We start from the raw sequence: 20,767 nt of genomic DNA on the forward strand, positions 1-20,767 counted from the left end.
AAATATAACATTCCATCATGCTCAAAACACTAGAAAAAAAATAGGGATAGTAGGAACATACCTGAACATTGTAAAGGCTATTTATACTAAACCCATGGCCAACATCATTCTTAATGGAGAAAAACTGAAAGCATTCCCTTTAAAAACTGGAACAAGACAGGGATGTCCTCTTTCACCACTTCTATTCCACATTGTCCTTGAAATACTAGCCAGAGCAATTAGACAGACTAAAGAAATTAAAGGGATACGAATAGGAAAAGAGGAACTCAAGCTGTCACTATTTGCTGAAGACATGATTCTATATTTAGAGGATACAAAAACTCCTCCAGAAAACTCTAGACCTTATAAATGAATTCAGCAAAATAGCAGGTTATAAAATCAACACACATAAATCTAAAGCATTTTTATACATAAGCGAGGAAATATCTGAAAGGGAAATGAAGAAAACAACTCCATTTGCAATAGCCTCCAAAAAAAAAAAAAAAAAAAAAACTTAGGACTCAATCTAACCAAAGAGGTAAAAGATCTCTACAATGAAAATTACAAAACATTGAAGAAAGAAATTGAGGAAGACCTTAGAAGATGGAAAGATCTCCCATGTTCTTGGATAAGCAGAATTAATATTATCAAAATGGCCATACTTCCAAAGATGCTATACAGATTTAACATAATTCCAATTAAAATCCCTATAGCATTTCTCAAGAAACAGAAAAAGCAGTCATGAAATTCATCTGGAAGAACAAAAGACCCAGAATAGCCAAAGTAATCCTGGGCAGGAAGAGTGATGCAGGAGGTATCACAATACCAGACCTTAATCTCTACCATAGGGCAATAGTAACAAAAATGGCGTGGTACTGGCACCAAAATAGACAGGTAGATCAATGGTACAGGATAGAAGACATGGAGACATACTCACATAAGTACAGTAACCTCATACTAGACAAGGGTGCCAAAAACTTACAATGGAGAAAAGATAGCCTGTTCAACAAATGGTGCTGGGAAAATTGGAAATCCATATTCAGTAAAATGAAACTAAACCCCTATCTCTCACCCTGTACAAAACTCAACTCAAAATGAATCAAGGATCTAGGAATTAGACCTGAGAACCTGCACCAAATAGAAGAAAAAGTAGGCCCAAATCTCCATCATGTTGGCTTATGACCAGACTTCCTTAACAAGGCCCCCATAGTGGAAGAAATAATAGCAAGAATCAATAAATGGGATAGATTCAAACTAAAAAGTTTTTCTCAGCACAGGAAACAACAATGTGAAAAGAGAGCCTACAGAGTGGGAGAAAATCTTTTCCACACACATTTCAGACAGAGCACTCATTTCCAAAGTTTATAAAGAACTTAAAAAACTTTACACCCAAAATACAAAGAACCCAATCAATAAATGGGCTAAGGAAATGGGCAGACACTTCACAGAAGAAGATATACAGGAGATCAACAAATATATGAAAAAGTGCTCATCATCCCTAGTAATTAGAGAAATGCAAATTAAAACCACCCTAAGATTTCATCTAACTTCAATTAGAATGGCTATTATCAAGAACACAAGCAATAATAAGTGTTGGCATGGATGTGGGGAAAAAGGCACACTCACACATTGCTGGTGGAGTTGCAAATTGGTACAGCCACTCTGGAAAGCAGTATGGAGATTCCTCAGAAAGCTTGGAATGGACCCACCATTTGTCCCAGCTATCCCACTCCTTGGCCTATACCCAAAGGACTTAAAATCAGCATACTACAGTGATGCAGCCACATCAATGTCATAGCAGCTCAATTCACAATAGCTAGATTGTGGAACCAACCTAGATGCCCTTCGATTGACGAATGGATAAAGAAACTGTGGTATATATATGCAATGGAATATTACTCAGCCATAAAGAAGAATAAAATTATGCCTTTTGCTGGTAAATGGATGAAGTTGGAAAATATCATGGTAAGTGAAATAGGTCAAGCCCAAAAAACGAAAGGTCGAATGTTTTCTCTGATAAGTGCATGACAATATATAACGATGGGGGGTTGCAGGGGGAAGAGAAGAATGAAGGAACTTTGGATGGTGTAGAGGAAAAAGGGGTGGGAGGGGATGGGGATGGAAAAACAGTAGAATGAAACAGACAGTATTAACCTATATATATGTATGATTGCATGAACAGCGTGAATATACATTGTGTAGAGACATAGAAATGAAAAGTTGTACCCCATTTGTGTACAATGAATCAAAATATGTCTGTAAAAATAAAAAATATTTTAATAAAAAATTTTAAAGTGATTTTTTAAAATGAACATATCAGGGATTATATAGAATACTTCCATTCAAGTGACTTAGAAATAATTCACCCCCGCTCTATCTCTTCCACTATTAGTCACAAAGGAAAAGTCCCTTTCTTTAGTAATTTCTTATTTGGACCACTGAAACCCAGGTTGATGTCCCTAACTCACTTGCCATATCTCATTTGAACTAGCCAAAATAATAGTCATTTTCACAAGAGAGACAACCATTTGGATAACACACCCTTGCCTATCTGAGATAGCAATATTCTGTATTGTGAAATCATTACTTCAATGACAGCAAGGATAAGGATATGACAATGAGCCAACATTACTTGCAAGTTTAAACAGTTTATTAATCTTAAATTTAAATTTGCTCTTGCATGCACCTGCATTTTCTATTTTTTAAAATGTAAAGTAATTACCATTTACTGAGCAACTGCTATGTACAAAATACTATTCTAAAGACTTTCTATGGATGGTCAAATGAATCCTATTGTGATCCAATGAATTCCATACTATTATTTCCAAGAGAGAAGTTAATCAAACTGCTAATAAACAGACAGCATCAGAGTCACCATGCAAACACAAAGAATGGGTAATTCTAAAGCCCATCCACTTTCTACTAGTATTATGCAACTACTTTTCTGTATTAACTGGGAAAGAGTTAAATTCTCCAATCCAACCAATGTTAGCACTTATTTATTAACCTACTATGCAAACTTTGGGAGAAAGAATTTAAAACATGCTCATCAAAAGGTTACAACTGGCAGGGGTGTAGGAAGCTACATATAATTTTAGGGCACCAATAACAATTGCATCATTAATAATAACAATAGGTACCCTTTATTGATAGGCAGCGTCTATGAACTTCAGTTCTTTGTTTCTATTTATAAGAGAGAACCAGGCAGTATTAAGGTGTTAGTCTTGAGAAGAACTTCTGTGGGTAACTAAGTTAACACTTTAGAAACATCTGCAACTATAAATAATCACTAAGGATGCTTATTCAGGACTGTTACAAACACTGCTTATTTTTAAAAGTTATACTTTTAATACACACAACAACACCATAATATTTCTTAGAAAAATCATTATTATTGTTGTGATAATTATTATATGCTGGATAGAAGCAGAAGACTTGAATATTATTCCACAATCTGATTTTTCAAAATTCATGGTGGGAACCCACTAGTCCTTGTTGGGCTTCATTGCAGAAAGAATTCTTGAACTGTGAAAGAAAACTTGAACTGTGAAAGGTTATGATAGGTCTTATACCTTCAATTTTCTTTGTCTCTTTTTCTGATGTCTGGCCTAAATAGCCTGAATTATTTGGGTTATGTTGTTGGCACCCTTTCCAATTAAAGATAATTAAAACATTTCATTTACAAAGAATTCCGATCAGGAACTCTTGAGCCTCAATTCAGTATGTCTTTCAAAGTTATATTTCATTCAACCATTTCCTTTCACTGAAGACAGGGGTGGAATAAAATCCATTATTTATGAGTATGCAAATCTTTGCCAAATTCTTCCTAGGTCTTTATTCGCTAAGAGCTTCTCAATTTAACTACACAAATCTCAGTATCTTTCCAAAGATCAAATGCTTCCAGAATCATCAGCTCAGCAACTTCCACCATCTAGTGGCGAGAGACAGAAGTACAATCATTTTACATTTTTAAGGATTACTAGTATTCTAAAGCAACAAGAAAAAAATTTACATTTCTAATCAGTGATATTAGAAAAACCCTCCATCTAGAAAGGAAACAAATTAATGCTTTTTTTCTTTACCTGATCAGGACTGCATGACTACTGGAGTTACATGTAGCTATCAGATTTTCTTTTCCTTTGTTAAAAATCATCGATCGGGTAATAAGTAATCTTTAAAAAAAAAATCTGATTGTTCAAAATGATCTTAGGCATTGTGGAAGAGCTATATATTCTTATATAAGGCATGATACCCATTTATCAGAAATATAAAACTCTTGTTAAAAAATAAAAACAAACAGAAAGCATCTTACTACTAAATGTGGTAAATTTGTTTCTAATCTCCCCAGTAGGTCTCTCTTTGTCCACAAAGCCCTATCATGGTAGGAGTTGTCCCTGTTCCAGCCTTTAGTGTTTCCTCACCTTTCTTGAGCAATCCTATTCATATTTGCAACTTCCTCTACACTAAAGACTCTTCCATTTTTAGACCAGATCTATCTCAATCCTCAGATCTTCAATTCAAACTGCGGAACATTTCACCTGGGCATAACATAATTCCTTGAACTCAATTATTCAAACCTGAACTGAGAATCTCCCCAACACTTGCCACTCTAAAATGTGTTCTTCTGCAGGCCTTCTTGATTTCCTTGCATATTTCTTCTATCCAATTGTTCAAATAAAGATTTTATCAATTAGCATCATTTCTCTCTCCTCTACCTTCTATGTTTAATAGTTCTCAAGGTTCTAATGATATCTTTTTCTGAATAAGCTTTCTAACCTACCTTTCTTTTCACCCCCAATGCCTCTGCTTTATCTCAGGGCTTGTCCATCTCTTGGATTTCATGTAATGCTCTTGATTGTGATATCACGCTCTTTCAGTTTTTCTTCCACTCTGCCACGTAACATGAATACTTGTCTAATTTGCAAATTGGGCTATATCACTCTCCATTTTAAATTTTGTCATCATTCCTCATTACTTAAAAAATAAAATTCAATCTCCTCCTGAGGTCCTTCACCTGTTCCCACCCATCTCTCTTGTTTTATGACATGCTTTGGGATTATCCCATACCCCTTACCGTAATCCTTATTTTTTATCCCTCTGGCCTACTTAACTACATTCAAATTCCAGATCGCTCCCTTGCCATTACACAGCTACTGAAGTACTGAAGTGGTATTTTCAGAAATCAAGCCCGGTGTTTAATATCAGGGGTTTAGGGGGCAATCCAAGATGGCGGACTAGAGGGTGACTGCACTTCCAGTCGCTCCAGAACCCAGGATTCAAGAAGGGGAGGCACTGAGAGACTCGGACTAAAACAGAGCCACAGGGTGGGTCTCCCCCACATGGTGAAGCTCTGCCCAGGCAGCAGGCCTGGATACAGGCGGCTTATTAGAGTAGGGAAGGGCAGCTAGAGTCTTCCCCAGGCAGCCCTGCGCACTCCGGTGGTGGGCTCCTCCCACAGGGCCAGATTCTCCAGTATCTCTGAGCAGGCCCCCCAGTGAGAGCCTTTCTGCACAGAACCAGCTCCAAGTCCCTGAGCCAGCATGCAGCAAGCTCTACCCCACCTGCAGGTTGCTTCAGAGACCAGGACAGGGCAGCCAGGGACTTCCCCAAGCAGCCTGGCTCCCTCTGGCAGGAAGCGACTTTCTAGGCTAGCTTCTCAGAGCAGACTGCCCAGTGAGAGCCTTTCTACACAGAGCCAGCCACAAGTCCCCAAACCAGCGGAGACCTCCGACCCGCAAGCAGCCTCTGGGACCAGGGCAAAGCAGCCAGAGACCTCTCCAGGTGGCCCTGCCTCCTCCAGCCGCAGGCTTTTTCCACGGGGCGATCCAAGATGGTGGACTAGAGGGTGACTGCATCTCCAGTCGCTCCAGAACCCAGGATTCAAGAAGGGGAGGCATTGAGAGACTCGGAATAAAACAGAGCCACGGGGTGAGTCTCCCCCACCCAATGTAGCTCGGCCCGGGCAGCAGGCCCGGATTCATGCAGCTTATTAGAGTAGGGCAGGGCAGCTAGAGTCCCTGAGCCAGTGGAGAGCTCTGACACGCAAGCACCTTCTGGAACCAGGGCAGGGCAGTCAGAGACCTCTCCAGGCGGCCCTGCCCCCTCCGGCCGCAGACTCTTTCCACAGGGAGATCCAAGAAGGCAGACTAGAAGGTGACTCATCTCCAGTCGCTCCAGAACCCAGGATTCAAGAAGGGGAGGCATTGAGAGACTCGGACTAAAATAGAACCACGGGGTGAGTCTCCTTCACCGGGTGAATCTCGGCCTGGGCGGCAGGACTGGATAGGGGCAGCTTATCAGAGTAGGCCAGCGCAGCTAGAGTCTTCCGCAGGCAGCCCTGCACACTCTGGCGGTGGGCTCCTCCCACATGGCCAGCTTCTCGGAGCAGGCCCCCCAGTGAGAGCCTTTCCACACAGAGCCAGCTCCAAGCCCTGGAACCAGTAGCAGGCTAGGGGCAGCTTTCTTCGGAAGCACTGCATTATCAAGTTACTCCAAGACTTCAGGCTACTGAAGGCTGGGAGGTGATACACTGGAAATCTACAGGGACACTATAAGCCAATAGAGGAAATCTACACTATCTCAGAGTCCCACTGACATCTGACCAATATGAGAAAACAAGGGAAGAAAATGTCCCAAACAAACCAAGATACTATATCAATAAAACCCAACGACAGCACAGCAGAAGTAATGTCAGAAAGGGAGTTCAGAATGTACATAATTAAAACAATCAGGGAGGCAAACGAGGAGATGAAAGAGCAAACGCAGGCATTGAAGGAAGAGATGAAACAGCAAATGCAGGCATTAAATGACTGCACCAATCAACAGTTAAAAGAGCAAATACGGGAAGCAAGAGATCATTTCAATAAAGAATTAGAGATACTGAAAACAAAACAAACAGAAATCCTTGAAATGAAGGAAACAATAAACCAAGTTAAAAACTCCATAGAAAGCATAACCAATAGGATAGAACACCTGGAAGAGAGAACCTCAGATACTGACGACAAAATATTTAATCTTGAAAACGAAGTTGACCAAAAGAAAAGATGGTAAGAAATCATGAACAGAATCTACAAGAATTATGGGATATCATGAAAAGGCCAGATTTAAGAATTATTGGGATTGAGGAAGGCTTAGAGAAACAAACCAAAGGAATGAACAATCTATTCAATGAAATAATATCAGAAAATTTCCCAAATATGAAGAATGAAATGGAAAACCAAGTACAAGAGGCTTATAGGACTCCAAATATACAAAATTACAACAGACTCACACCAAAGCACATTATTATGAAAATACCTAACATACAAAATAAAGACAGAATTTAAAGGCCACGAGAGAAAAGAATCAAATTACATTCAGGGGAAAACCAATAAGAATATCAGCAGATTTTTCAATCCAGACCCTAAAAACTAGAAGGGCCTGGAACAACATTTACCATGCCCTGAAAGAAAACGGATGCCAACCAAGAATCTTATACCCAGCAAAACTTACTTTCAGATTTGACAATGAAATAAGATCCTTCCATGATAAGCAAAAGCTAAAGGAATTTACAAAAAGAAAGCCAGCATTACAGAACATTCACAGCAAAATATTCCATGAGGAAGAGATGAAAAACAACGATGCAAATCAGCAATGGGAGGAACTAGCCTAAAGGAATAGCCAAATAAAGGAGAAACCAAATCATGTCAAAAAACAAAAATGAGTCAAATGACTGGGAATACAAATCATATCACAATAATAACCCTGAATGTTAATGGCCTGAACTCAACAATAAAAAGACATAGACTGGCAGATTGGATTAAAAAGAAAAATCCAACAATATGTTGCCTGCAAGAGACTCATCGCATAGAAAGAGATACCCATATACTAAAGGTGAAAGGATGGGAAAAAACATACATGCACACGGACACAGCAAAAAAGCTGGAGTACCCATCCTCATTTCAGATAATGTGGACTTCAAGCCAAAACTAGTCAGAAGGGATAAAGAAGGACATTACATACTGCTTAAGGGAAGCATAAATCAGCAAGACATAACAATCATAAATATCTATGCCCCGAACATTGGCTCATCTATGTACATCAAACAAATCCTTCTCGATTCCAGAAATCAAACGGACCACAACACAATAATACTAGGCAATTTTAACACACCGCTCTCACCACTGGATAGATCGTCCAAACAAAATTGAATAAAGAAACCATAGATCTCAATAACACAATCAACAATTTAGACTTAACCAACTTATATAGAATATACCGTCCAACAAAGAACGAATAAACTTTCTTCTCAGCAGCACATGGATCTTTCTCTAAAATAGACCATGTTTTATGCCACAAAGCTACTGTTAGCAAATACAAGAAGATAGAGATACTACCTTGTACTCTATCAGATCATAATGTATTGAAATTAGAAATAAATGACAGAATAAAAAACAGAAACTTCTCCAATACCTGGAGATTAAATAATACACTATTATATGATGAATGGATAACCGAAGACATCAGGAGGGAAATAAAAAAGTTCTTAGAAGTAAATGAGAACAAAGACACACCATATCAAAATCTCTGGGACACTATGAAAGCAGTACTTAGAGGAAGATTTATTTTCATGGGGTGCATTCAACAAAAGAAGTAGAAATCAACAAATAAACTACTTAACACTACAGCTCAAAGCCCTAGAAAAAGAAGAGCAGACCAACACCAAAAGTACTAGAAGACAGGAAATAGTTAAAATCAGAGCCGAAATCAACGAAATTGAAACAAAAGAAACAATCGGAAAAATTAACAAAATAAATAGTTGGTTCTTTGAAAAAATAAACAAAATTGATAAACCCTTAGCCACACTAACAAAGAGAAAGAGGGAGAAAACTCAAATTACTGAAATTCGGAATGAACAAGGAAATATCACAACAGACACGAGTGAAATACAAAACATAATTAGAAGCTATTTTGAAAATCTATACTCCAACAAAACAGAAAACCTCGAAGACATCAACAAGTTTCTAGAGACATATGAATTACCTAAACTGAACGAGGAGGACATACACAACTTAAATAAATCAATTTCAAGCAATGAAATAGAAGAGGTCATCAAAAGCCTACCAACAAAGAAAAGTCCGGGACCAGATGGGTTCTCAGCCGAGTTCTACAAAAACCTTTAAAGAAGAGCTCATTCCAATATCACCCTGATATCTAAACCAGACAGAGACACATTGAGGAAAGAAAATTTCAGACCAATATCCTTAATGAACATCGACACAAAAATTCTCAGCAAAATTTTAGCAAATCGCATACAAAATTATATTAAAAAGATAGTGCACCATGATCAAGTGGGTTTTATCCCAGGGATGCAAGGTTGGTTCAACATCCGGAAATCAATAAATGTCATTCACCATATCAACAGACTAAAAGTCAAGAATCACATGATTATTTCAATAGATGCAGAAAAAGCATTCAATAAAATACAGCATCCCATCATGCTCAAAACACTAGAGAAAACTGGGGTAGTGGGAACATTTCTTCACATTGTAAAGGCCATCTATGCTAAGCCCATGGCCAATATCATTCTAAATGGTGAAAAACTGAAAGCACTCCCCCTGAAAACGGGAACAAGGCAGGGATGCCCTCTTTCACCACTTCTATTCAACATCGTTCTTGAGACTCTAGCCAGAGCAATTAGACAAACCAAAGAAATTAAAGGGATACGAATTGGAAAAGAGGAACTCAAACTATCCCTGTTCGCTGATGACATGATTATATATTTAGAGGAACCTGGAAATTCCACCAGAAAACTCTTAGAACTCATAAGTGAATTCAGTAAAGTAGCAGGTTACAAGATCAATGCTCATAAATCCAATGCATTTTTATACGTAAGTGATGAATCTTCAGAAAGAGAAATTAGGAAAACTACCCCATTCACAATAGCATTGAAAAAAATAAAATACTTGGGAATCAATCTCACAAAAGAGGTGAAAGACCTCCACAATGAGAACTACAGTACACTAAAGAAAGAAATTAAAGAAAACCTTAGAAGATAGAAAGATCTCCCATGTTCTTGGATAGGCAGAATTAATATTGTCAAAATGGCCATACTACCAAAAGTGCTATACAGATTCAATGCAATTCCAATTAAAATCCCAATGGTGTATCTTACAGAAACAGAGCAAGCAATTATGAAATTCATCTGGAAGAATATGAAACCCAGAATAGCTAAAGCAATCCTCAGTAGAAAGAGCGAAGCAGGGGGTATCGCAATACCAGATCTTCAACTCTATTACAAAGCAATAGTAAGAAAAACGGCATGGTATTGGTACCAAAATAGACAGGTAGATCAATGGTACAGAATAGAGGACATGGACACAAACCCAAATAAATACAATTTTCTCATACTAGACAAAGGGGCCAAAAATATGCAATGGAGAAAAGATAGCCTGTTCAACAAATGGTGCTGGGAAAACTGGAAAACCATATGCAACAGAATGAAATTACCCCTATCTCTCACCCTGCACAAAACTCAACGCAAAATGGATCAAGGACCTCGGAATCAGACCAGAGACCCTGCATCTTATAGAAGAAAAAGTAGGTCCAAACCTTCAACTTGTTGGCTTAGGATCAGATTTCCTTTACAGGACTCCCATAGCACAAGAAATAAAAGCAAGAATCAATAACTGGGATAGATTCAAACTAAAAATCTTTCTCTCAGCAAAGGAAACTATCAGTAATGTGAAGAGAGAGCCTACAGCGTGGGAGAATATCTTTGCCACTCATACCTCAGATAGAGTGCTAATTCCCAGAATCTATAAAGAACTCAAAATACTCTACACCAAGAATACACATAATCCAATCAACAAATGGGCTAAGGAAATGAACAGACACTTCACAGAAGAAGATGTACAAGCAATCAACAAATATATGGAAAAATGTTCAACATCTCTAGTAATAAGAGAAATGCAAATCAAAACCACCCTAAGATTTCATCTCACCCCCATTAGAATGGTGATTATCAAGAACATCAGCAACAATAGGTGTTGGCGAGGATGTGGGGAAAAAGGTACACTCATACATTGCTGGTGGGGTTGCAAATTAGTGTAGCCACTCTGGAAAGCAGTATGGAGATTCCTCAGAAAGCTTGGAATGGAACCCCATTAGACCCAGCTATCCCATTCCTTGGCTTATACCCAAAGAACTTAAAATCAGCATACTACAGAGATACAGCCACATCAATGTTCATAGCTGCTCAATTCACCATAGCCAGATTGTGGAACCAACCTAGATGCCCTTCAGTTGATGAATGGATAAAGAAACTGTGGCATATATATACAATGGAATATCACTCTGCCATGAAGAATGATAAAATAATGCATTTGCAGGCAAATGGATGAAATTGGAGTATATCATGCTAAGTGAGATAAGCCAATCTCAAAAAACTAAAGGATGAATGATTTCGCTGATAAGCGGATGAGGACATATAATGGGGTGTAGGAGGGGTTAGCGTTAGGGTTAGGGCTAGGTTTAGGGTTAGGGATAAGGAGGGTGGTAAGAATGGAGGAAGGAAGGACTGTATAGAGGGAAAAGAGGGGTGGGAGGGGTGGGGGGAGGGGAAAAATAACAGAATGAATCAAACAACATTGCCCTATGTAAATGTATGATTTTTATTTAAAAAATAAAAAAAAAGAAAAAAAAATCAGGGGTTTATTATTCATAGGTGATTACTTTTTAAAACTGTCATGAGGTTCTCCAACAAAAAATACTACTATAGTAAAGCCAGAAAAAACAGTAAAACTTTCAAAAAGAAGAAAGTAAGAAGTTAGAAGGGAAATAAATGTAACAGAAATCCCAAGCAAAGGAAAAACACTGAAGCTGACACCAAATTCTGAGATTCCTGAAAGGCAAGGAATAAAGAAAAACAGGAAAAATTCATTTATAACACAGATCTGACCTTCATAAAATGAAAATCTCCCCCCCAATTCTAATACACATTTTCCAAATGAGGTATTGTGTAACATAAAGAAATGATGTAATCATCCAAACTTGCTGGATGTTCGGATAATTATTGATCACGTGTATGCTCTTATTTTATGGTAACCAGGTTAGGCTTAGGCTAGTCTTGATTATTCTACTCAGTCTAAACTCATTTGGGACTTTAAGAAGGAAAAGTTGAGAAGGAGAAGGAAGTTGGGAAGTTGGAAAGAAGGAATGAAGGAAAGAAAGAGAGGCTTGAGGGAAGCTCTTATAGGAGTCTTTCACCAGTTAGAATAAAACTGAAAGGTAAGTACTCTCAACGCAATCCAGTCTTCCAGTTCTTTCCTTCCTCAACTCCCAGGGGTCAGCGTTTGTTTGCAAAGATGACAAGGGTCTCTAAAGAAGGGAAGTTTCATCTGAATACAGAACAGAATCACCAATTAATAGATTCAGACAGACCCTTGGGGACAGTTTTATTCACCCTTCTGGTGAAGAAGTCTTTCTGTAAAACAACTGTCTGGTCATCATCCAAGCCTGGAAGATTTCCAGGAACAAAAAGTAGTCTATGTGAAATAGTTTACACCTGCTTTGGTAGCTCTGTCAGAAACTGTGGTTTTACAATAATCCCAAATAAACATGCCTGTCAGTTTTGCACAGTGAATCTGCTTCTGTCCTCTGTATGACATCAATGTCATGTTTTCCACATGAGTGCTCTTGAGTTGGAAAGGTAAGTCCCCTGACCCTCAATCCTTTATCTTTTTTCCTCCAGGTTAAACCCACTCAGTCATTCAGTGATTTCCAGAGAAACTCTGGAAAGATGCACAATGAATTCCAGAAGCACAATATTTATGTATTTTCACATATTATATACTATTCAACGAAATTTGACAATTGGCCCAATATTTTAATGTATTGGTGGTAATTACAGCTTGTTTATTTGAATAGAATTTTAGGATATCAGAGTAGTTAAAATGTACAAAAGCCTAGAGCTGTACTAAACATAATTTAACCTTTCTTTCAAATTTTGGCAGGTATAACAAGATCCCAGAGAGCATTGGAGCCACTTTTGTGACTCTGTTTTATATTGTTGCATAACTACATGAAAGTACTGGTAAAATTAATGTTCTGGCTAATGAAGAAAATTTTTCTTAGAGATAACTAAGGGGTTATTTGACAGGATTTCCCCCCCCATCATTTCAAGTCTCTTAGATTACAGCATTAACTCTAGTTTTCTTTCTAAATTTTAATTAGCATTTATAAGCTTTTTATCCAAAGCACAAAATCCAGTAGCTCCAGCCCTATAAAGAAAAAGACAGCCAAGGAACATAAAATTCTTATTCTCATTTAATTGCCTCTTCTTATCCAAATATCATTCATGAAGATATTGTTTAAAATTAAATAAAAAGGTAGACAATGTTGGGAAAGGTACAACACCAAATAGAAAGAAATCCTGTAAACAATTTCCCCTGGGAAAAAATAGAGGTGTTGATGAGCCAATTCACACATCTTCTTTTTTAGCTTGGAGAGTAAGGCAATCATTAGGTGTGATCATGATATCTTTGCTTTCTTTGTTTATCTGAGACCAGGAATAATGATGGAGGGAGAGCATTTGAGACAGATCATGGTGTGTTCTTGTTTTGTTTTTTAAAATATGTAGATGACTTCTTTTTCCTCTCAATGTGTCACCTTTGCTTTTTCCTTATTCCATTCTCAGCAGCTGAGTATTTTGCAAACATTCAAACAATTGCAATCAAAATATGTCCCAGAAATATCAGGTTAGCTTCTAAACCACAGAAAGATGCTTCAGTAATCAATGATCACTACTGTGTTTTAAAAGACCCTCATTTTATGACACCAGCAAATGTCTCCTTTAGCAATGAAGACTGACCACCAAAACCAGTTATAAAATCTGAAGAGCAACCTCATTTACCTTCAGGGGAGAAATGTGCGACTGTAAGACGTATCCGTGGACATTTTCTATTTGGGACAGGTTCTTTTCTGATACATGCACGAGTTCTGGACCTCTTACTTCATGAGTTAGCCGAGGCAAGGAATGATCATGTGGAGCATCCTCATCTTGATATCGATACTTCTAGGAGAAAAGAAAAGCAAGCAATGTGTCAGTGTTTGCAAAGAATTGAGTCTGGACTTCATATTCTAATTCTGTTAGTAGGACACTGCGTGCCTACTGTTGACTTTACTAAGAACACTTTGCTACAGAGTATTTTTTTAAAATGTAACTTTAATATAGATACATAGATAGATAGATAGATAGATAGATGTTGATGGAGCTTTATTTTATTATTTGTATGCCATGCTGAGAATCAAACCCAGTGCCTCACACATGCTAGGCAAACACTCTACCAAGGAGCTACAATCCCTGCCCCAGCTGCAGACTCTTGATGATTTTGATAAACCAGGTCCGATGCAAACAAAACTGAATTAACCATCAATATCAACCAATGTGATGACTTATTTTTGCCTAGCAATATATTCTACTTATGAGCTACAAATATGTGACAACAAATGAGGATGAGAAAATATACTTCAGTAGGGGAGGAGGAGCCTTCCCAATGACCAGAGTAGTTGAGTATGTGCTAAAAATTTTAGGTGATGGATGGAGAATAAGAAGTGCCAAGGAAAGCAATGGAATTCTGATATATCCCATTCAGAAAATGTAATGTTGTTTTGGAATCTGTGAAAGATTTAAGTTCCCTTGGTAATGAGGGAAAAGGTTTGCCTGCCCCCCACTTTATTTGTATTAGCCTGAAAGGGAAGACAAACTGTTCTTCCTTTACTTCATCCTCTATGTCTTCTATGAAGAGTATAGGTTGGGGTTAGGCAGATTCTAGTACAAAAAAATCACAACTTCTAGGAATAAAACTAGCTTTTAAAGTGCTTAAAAATTTTAAGAAAATGTTCTGCTCCTAGTCAGATGATTACATGATTACTGAGTGAGAGAGATAATCTTTCCATCCTTGTTCCGTTCCCTTTACCTTTGTGTGTGTGTGTGTGTGTGTGTGTGTGTGTGTGTGTTACCAGGGATGCAATTGAGGGGTGCTTAACCACTGAGCCACATCCCCAGTGGAACAACCTATCTTTCTGCCTCAGTCTCCCAAGCTACTGAGATTACAGGCATGTGCCACCATGTCTGATTCCCTTTACCTCTTTTCTTAACCACCTTCCTTAATATGCCCATAGGATTAGAAAGGATCTGAAAGATGCATCTGGTCACAGGGTCAATCATTATCTACAGCGATGCTCTGGTTCTCCATGTCATCTATCTGCCTGTCCTGTTTCTTGTCACTTTCCCCCTGGACCCATGACTTAGGAGTCCCATTGTTTCAAGGTTGCTGACCTACCTGGGAAAGAATAAAGCAATGTTCTACATCTGACCCCCATTCCAGCTAACAATGTGTTCCTTTGCTTTGCTTTGTGTGACACAGGGTATTAGCAACAGGAATCCAACAACATAGCCCCGCCAGGCTTAACCATAGTGTCTAACCTCTTCTCAGTTCTCCATCATGGTTCTCATTAGCAGTTATTTATCACTTGAGTTTACTAAAAATCACATCTTAAAAAATCAAGTGTATGTTTTTCACTCATTTCTGAGATGAAAAACATGCTTTCTTGGACATTAGCTTTCAGTGTGACTCATAATCTGACAGTAACAAGAGCCACCTCAGGGTTAGTAATTCTGTCCCATTTAAATCAGAAGCTGGTTGTCACTACTTGTATTTCCCAGGGAGTCTTCATGTGATATCCATAGTCATATTAGTTCCAAAACACAAAACACAACCAACCCTGTCATATTTTTTTGCAGTTTGCAAGGACCCTCACCTACTTCTTCCACTACAACCATTCTCAGTTATGATGTTCCCTATCACCTATGACAAAACTAACAGAGAAGTTAAGGGACTTGTCCAGGGTCACCTAACTAGATATCAGAGCTGTGACCCTATTAGGATGAATAACTTGAATCCTCTTTCTACTATCACTAGTCCCTCATCTAGCCCTATAAGGAAATGAAGCCCAAGTCTGGTAACTGAATTGGCAGCTTGGTACAAAAAGATTTCACTGAGAATATGCAACAAAATGAGGCTGGAACATTTTGAAAACTGAAAAAATCTTTTCTTTAACCCTATGCACAATTTGGGAAAGTAATCTGTCTCAATAACATGGATCAAAGCTTCACATTGATTCTTGATCAGTTAGACTTTCACTGGGAGTGGAATAATATGCTACAGATAACCATTTTAGTTTCCCTTGCTTATAGCACATCTATTTCCACATCTGCTTTCCTTTTCAATTTTCCCTCAAGGAGGCACTACTGTCCATGTAGTAACCTGAGCCAGAAAAGGAGTCAATTAGATTCTATCTTCTCTTTCACATTCTACCATGTATCAATCTAACAAAGAAGTAGGTCTGCTTGATATATATCCTAAATAATTCTTGAGTCTCTTCCCTCCTTACACACTGCAGACTCCCCACCACCAACCACTGCCAACACTGGGCACATTCAAGTTTCCATGTGGGCCTGCATCACCCTCTTGACTTGCCAGACAGCCTCCAGGACTGCCCTTTGCCATCCATTCTCTACATTGTACCAGATGACTTTCTGAATGGCTAACTGAAAATTCCTTCTTAAAACACTTCATTGGCTCCCACCACCCATATGACAGGGCTCAAGCTTCCTTGTTCTTTCTTAACTGTCCTCAATATTGTTACACGGTGGAACCCCTGTCACTACTGAATTCTTTTTTATCAGTCTCACCTAAGTTATTGTGAAATAAATAAAAACAAATCATGAACTTCTAGTTTTTTAAAGCTTATTTTAAAACCTGTGGCAAAATACACATACCATAAATGTTCACTATCTTAACTGTTCTTAAGTGTTTGGTTCTGTAGTCTTAATTATATTAACCATATTGTGCAACGGGTATCTAAAACTTCTTCAACCTATAATTGGTCTCTTAGCACCTTTGTTCCTCCAATCACCAACACATATGCTATGCATTTGTGTGTTTTTATCGTTGATGTTGTTTGTCTTCCATTGAACTCTAAGATTTTCTATGGTCTCGAACCACATCAGTGATGTTCATCCTCAGTTCTTAGTCAAAGACCCTTCACAGATGCTCAATAAAATTTGTTGAATAAAGTTATAAATGGATGAAATGGGTATTAGTTACTTAAGGCACAAAACTGTTTTGGCTGTTAAATGCATTTTATTTCATTATAAGCTATTATTAACCCAGGTTCAAGCAAAAAGAGTACCATAATATTTGCTTGACACAAACTTAAAGGACATATATTCTAAAATATATCTCCCTCCTTGTCATTCATTTCAGTAATATATACTGAGAAAACAAACTGAAAAGAACAGAGGTCTTCTTCGTTGAGATTTACATTTTCGCTGAGTTATACATGTGCATAGCTAAGGTTCCATACATATTGATAATGACTACAAGTATAAACTGTGTTCTGTGGGAGCAGGAATGGGTTAGCACCGATTTTGAATGAGGTTTCCAAGTTTAAAACAGGATCTCAAGTGATATGGAAAGAGATAAAGGATATTCCCAGCAGAAGCACAACATGTGTAGAGAAGATATGTGATAAGAGGAGGTGGTATTTGAAGGAACAGTGAGATCTTGAAATGAATTATAGCAGATGCTATTGTCCACTCACCAAAATTCACAGAAATCCTTTTGGTAAAAGAATTCAAGGCTCACAGATGCATACTTCTCAGAAAGATTGCCCTTGGGTAATGGAAATCTCCTCTCTTGCATGTGCCTAGAAGTTATGCCGGGACCCCATCTTCCATGCTTTGAGTTGAGATAAACTATTGTGCAAAACATCATCCAAAGTGGCAACAGGACTAGCCTAAAGCTAGCCTACATCTGGACCTACACTCCTGCAGAGCTGCTTGGTGCCTTCCTAACTCCCTTAGGCATTTCTCCTGGGAACCACCCTCCGTATGTCATGCGCACACGGGTCCCTGTCTTTGGTCTGCTTCTGGGCTTGGGTGAAGTTTTGGATATGAGTTAGAGCATGGCAAGAGACAAGGTCAAAGGCAGACTGCATCCACTGTAGACAATAGGGAGCCATCCATGAGATCTTAAACCCAAATAATAGTCTGTCACTGATAGTCAGATATTGCCCCTATTTATTTTTTCTATTTCAGTTTTCTGCAGAGATGACATGAGATGACAAGAACTGATGATGAGGTACCATCTTTAACTCAAACTGAATCTTCCAAAATAATTATCCTGATATGGTACAGCAAAATATCCAGGCTATGATTCAAAACTTGACTTTCTTTGGTTGAATCGAAATTTTAATTTGCAATGTTAAAACTAATATTAACAATCATGGTAATGCTGATGCTAGTATTAATAGAAATACTAATCCTAATGCTACTGCAATATTAAAAAAATAACAATTGTCTTAATTAAGGTGCCACAAAACATATTAAATACTTTCTATGCATCATCAGTGTCTGACAGGCAGGTGTTATTATTCTATCTGAGGCTGTGATAGTTAAGTATTTTTTTCAAGGCTACCTACCTGCTGAGTGGTTAACCAGATTTCAAAGATGTTAGTCTGCCTCCAGAGGTAAAGTATATAGTCTTCTAAGCTGGTTAGGACACAAAGATCTTCAGAAGTCACCTTTTTCTTAAAAAATAGCATTTTAAAGAAGTCTTTAAAAATCAACTAACAAGGGAGATTAAAGAATTCTGCAGAGGTCACATGCTGATTCGAGTATTAGTCTAATCTTTGGGGAAATCTGAGTCACCTTTCATACTAGGGTGTGCTAAAGTCAATCTGGGCACCTTTGAGGGTTTCTGCATTGACTACAAATAAGGGATTTTTAAACGAATTCCTCTCCTGTTTGGTTCACGAGAGGTCTCTTCAGTGAAAGAACATTTGTAAACAGATAATTCTTCTTCCAGCTCTAATGGGAAGTGACGCCTAAGGCAGGTGAAGGGCTTCTATTGTGTCTTCCTGTCTTGAAACGTTTTGTCTCTAATTCCCTGGAATTCTATCCTCTACCCTCCCCTCATTTCTGGACTTCAACAGGTAAACCTTTTCAGACCCTGGATAATCAGATCAGTGTCACCTCCTCAGAAGTATTCTCTGAAGATTAAGATGGAAAATGTATCTCTCTGGCATGCTCCCACAGTGTTCTGTACAGATTTCTATCAGTGAATAACAACTATATGTTATAATGACCTATGCATGTGTCTGTCCCTCCCACTAGCCCCTGAATGCCTTGGGCGCACAGATGGAGCCAATGTATCTCTGAGTCCCCAGTGCCTACATGACAACTGAGGCAAAGTTAAGTGACCAAAAAATGAAAGTTTAATGGAATTAATCTTACATAATCTAAACTATGAAATGATCCACCTGATCAAAGAGCCCACCAAGCAGAAACTGCATATAACTATACTCATATTCCTTTCCTACCACAGGCTCCCACATGAATGGACAAATGCTAAAAAGTCTCACCCGATCATGCTTAATACTCAGCTGATGCCTATGTGAGCAGTCATCCTAATTTTCCCAGAATTCAAACCCAAGATTCTACACATGCCTGATCCATCATCAGAGATTCTCTGACACAGTACAGAAGGTGGTATTATGCTGGCACAATACAAAATGGAGGCAGAAGTTGGAAATCTTTCAAGATCTCATAAGTGAAAAGCTGAGCTTAACTCTGTTGCTGCATTAAAAGTGCTCTCTGTTCCCCTTGCAGCAAGAGTTGGCACTGTACTAATGAGTGAGGAAGAGAAAAGAGAAGGAAAGCAAGGGGAGATAGGGACAGAGACAGAGAAGGAGATAGACAGAGAGACCACAAATCAAAAGCTGCAGAGAACTCAGGAGTAGTCAGTAATATTATAATACAATTATAATATTTTAACAATTAGTGAATATTATCTATGAACACTTAACTACAAATGTTAAGCAAATCTTTCTAATTAAGACTTGGAGGACAATTATAAAGCAGGTACAAAATTAAGGAATGATTTTAGTTTATTACATAAAGTCTGACATTTAGGAAATACTAGAATTTGTTAGTTCTGCTCCTTCTTCCAACTATATTGACAATCAGGGTTCTGTGGGGCAAGCCTTATCTTTCCCTCTGTAATTTAAGGTAATTTGACTTCTGCAGAGTGATCAAGCCAGAATGCTACGTAGTTTGGTCCAGCAGACCAGGTTGACTGACTTAAGGCTGGAAGAAAACTTGGAAGTTGGAAGAAAACTTCTTGGTTATAAAATTATGCTTCAAGCTGGGTGCAATGGTGTGTGCCTGTAATCCCAGTGGCTCAGGAGACTAAGGTAGGAGGATTACAAACTCAAAGCCAGCCTCAACGACTATGAGGCCCTAAGCAACTTAGCAAACCCTTGTCTCACTGTCTCAAACAAAAGGGGCTGAGGCTGAAAGAACATATTTCAGAAAAGTATTAAACCAGTACAAAAAAAAAAAAAAAAAAAAAAGAAAAGAAAAGAAAAGAAAAAGAAATAACAAATTTGCCAAGGAAGTGATGTGCCCCAAGAAATATGTGATTGAATCTCAGAAAAGAGAAAAAAAAAAAAAAAGGTGCAGGAAGCTGTCTCAAAAATGAAGTACATGCAAAATTAAGGGTTTTCACTTTGTCTCAAAACTAGAGAAATTTAAGTTCCACAATTGAGTACTCCCATCCAGACTCTGCCAGTCACCTTCTAATGTTGAGGAATGTATTTTGTTTAGACACCTTGATGTTTATTTTTAGGAATTCCATTTAGTCGAGACCTGTTTGGTAGGTAGACAGCACAGGTCTCAACTAAG

At 38.2% G+C, this 20,767-nt stretch overlaps 1 protein-coding gene across 13 annotated transcripts in view; it reads right to left on the bottom strand.

Annotated features, from left to right (window-relative positions):
• DLG2 (discs large MAGUK scaffold protein 2) overlaps nt 1-20,767 on the bottom strand; it is a gene marked incomplete at its 3' end in the record, with an annotated part of 2,081,919 nt that overhangs the window by 989,713 nt on the left and 1,071,439 nt on the right. For 11 of the 13 annotated variants that reach the window (XM_079105558.1, XM_079105560.1, XM_079105538.1 and 8 more), the window contains one exon: nt 13,871-14,032. In XM_079105558.1, coding sequence (XP_078961684.1) covers nt 13,871-14,032 — 162 coding nt within the window. The remainder of the gene's footprint in view (nt 1-13,870; nt 14,033-20,767) is intronic. The other 2 variants (XM_079105557.1, XM_079105563.1) reach the window with 1 other exon arrangement.

This window comes from Sciurus vulgaris (assembly GCF_902686455.1).
Source record: "Sciurus vulgaris genome assembly, chromosome: 11".
NCBI lineage: Eukaryota > Metazoa > Chordata > Mammalia > Rodentia > Sciuridae > Sciurus > Sciurus vulgaris.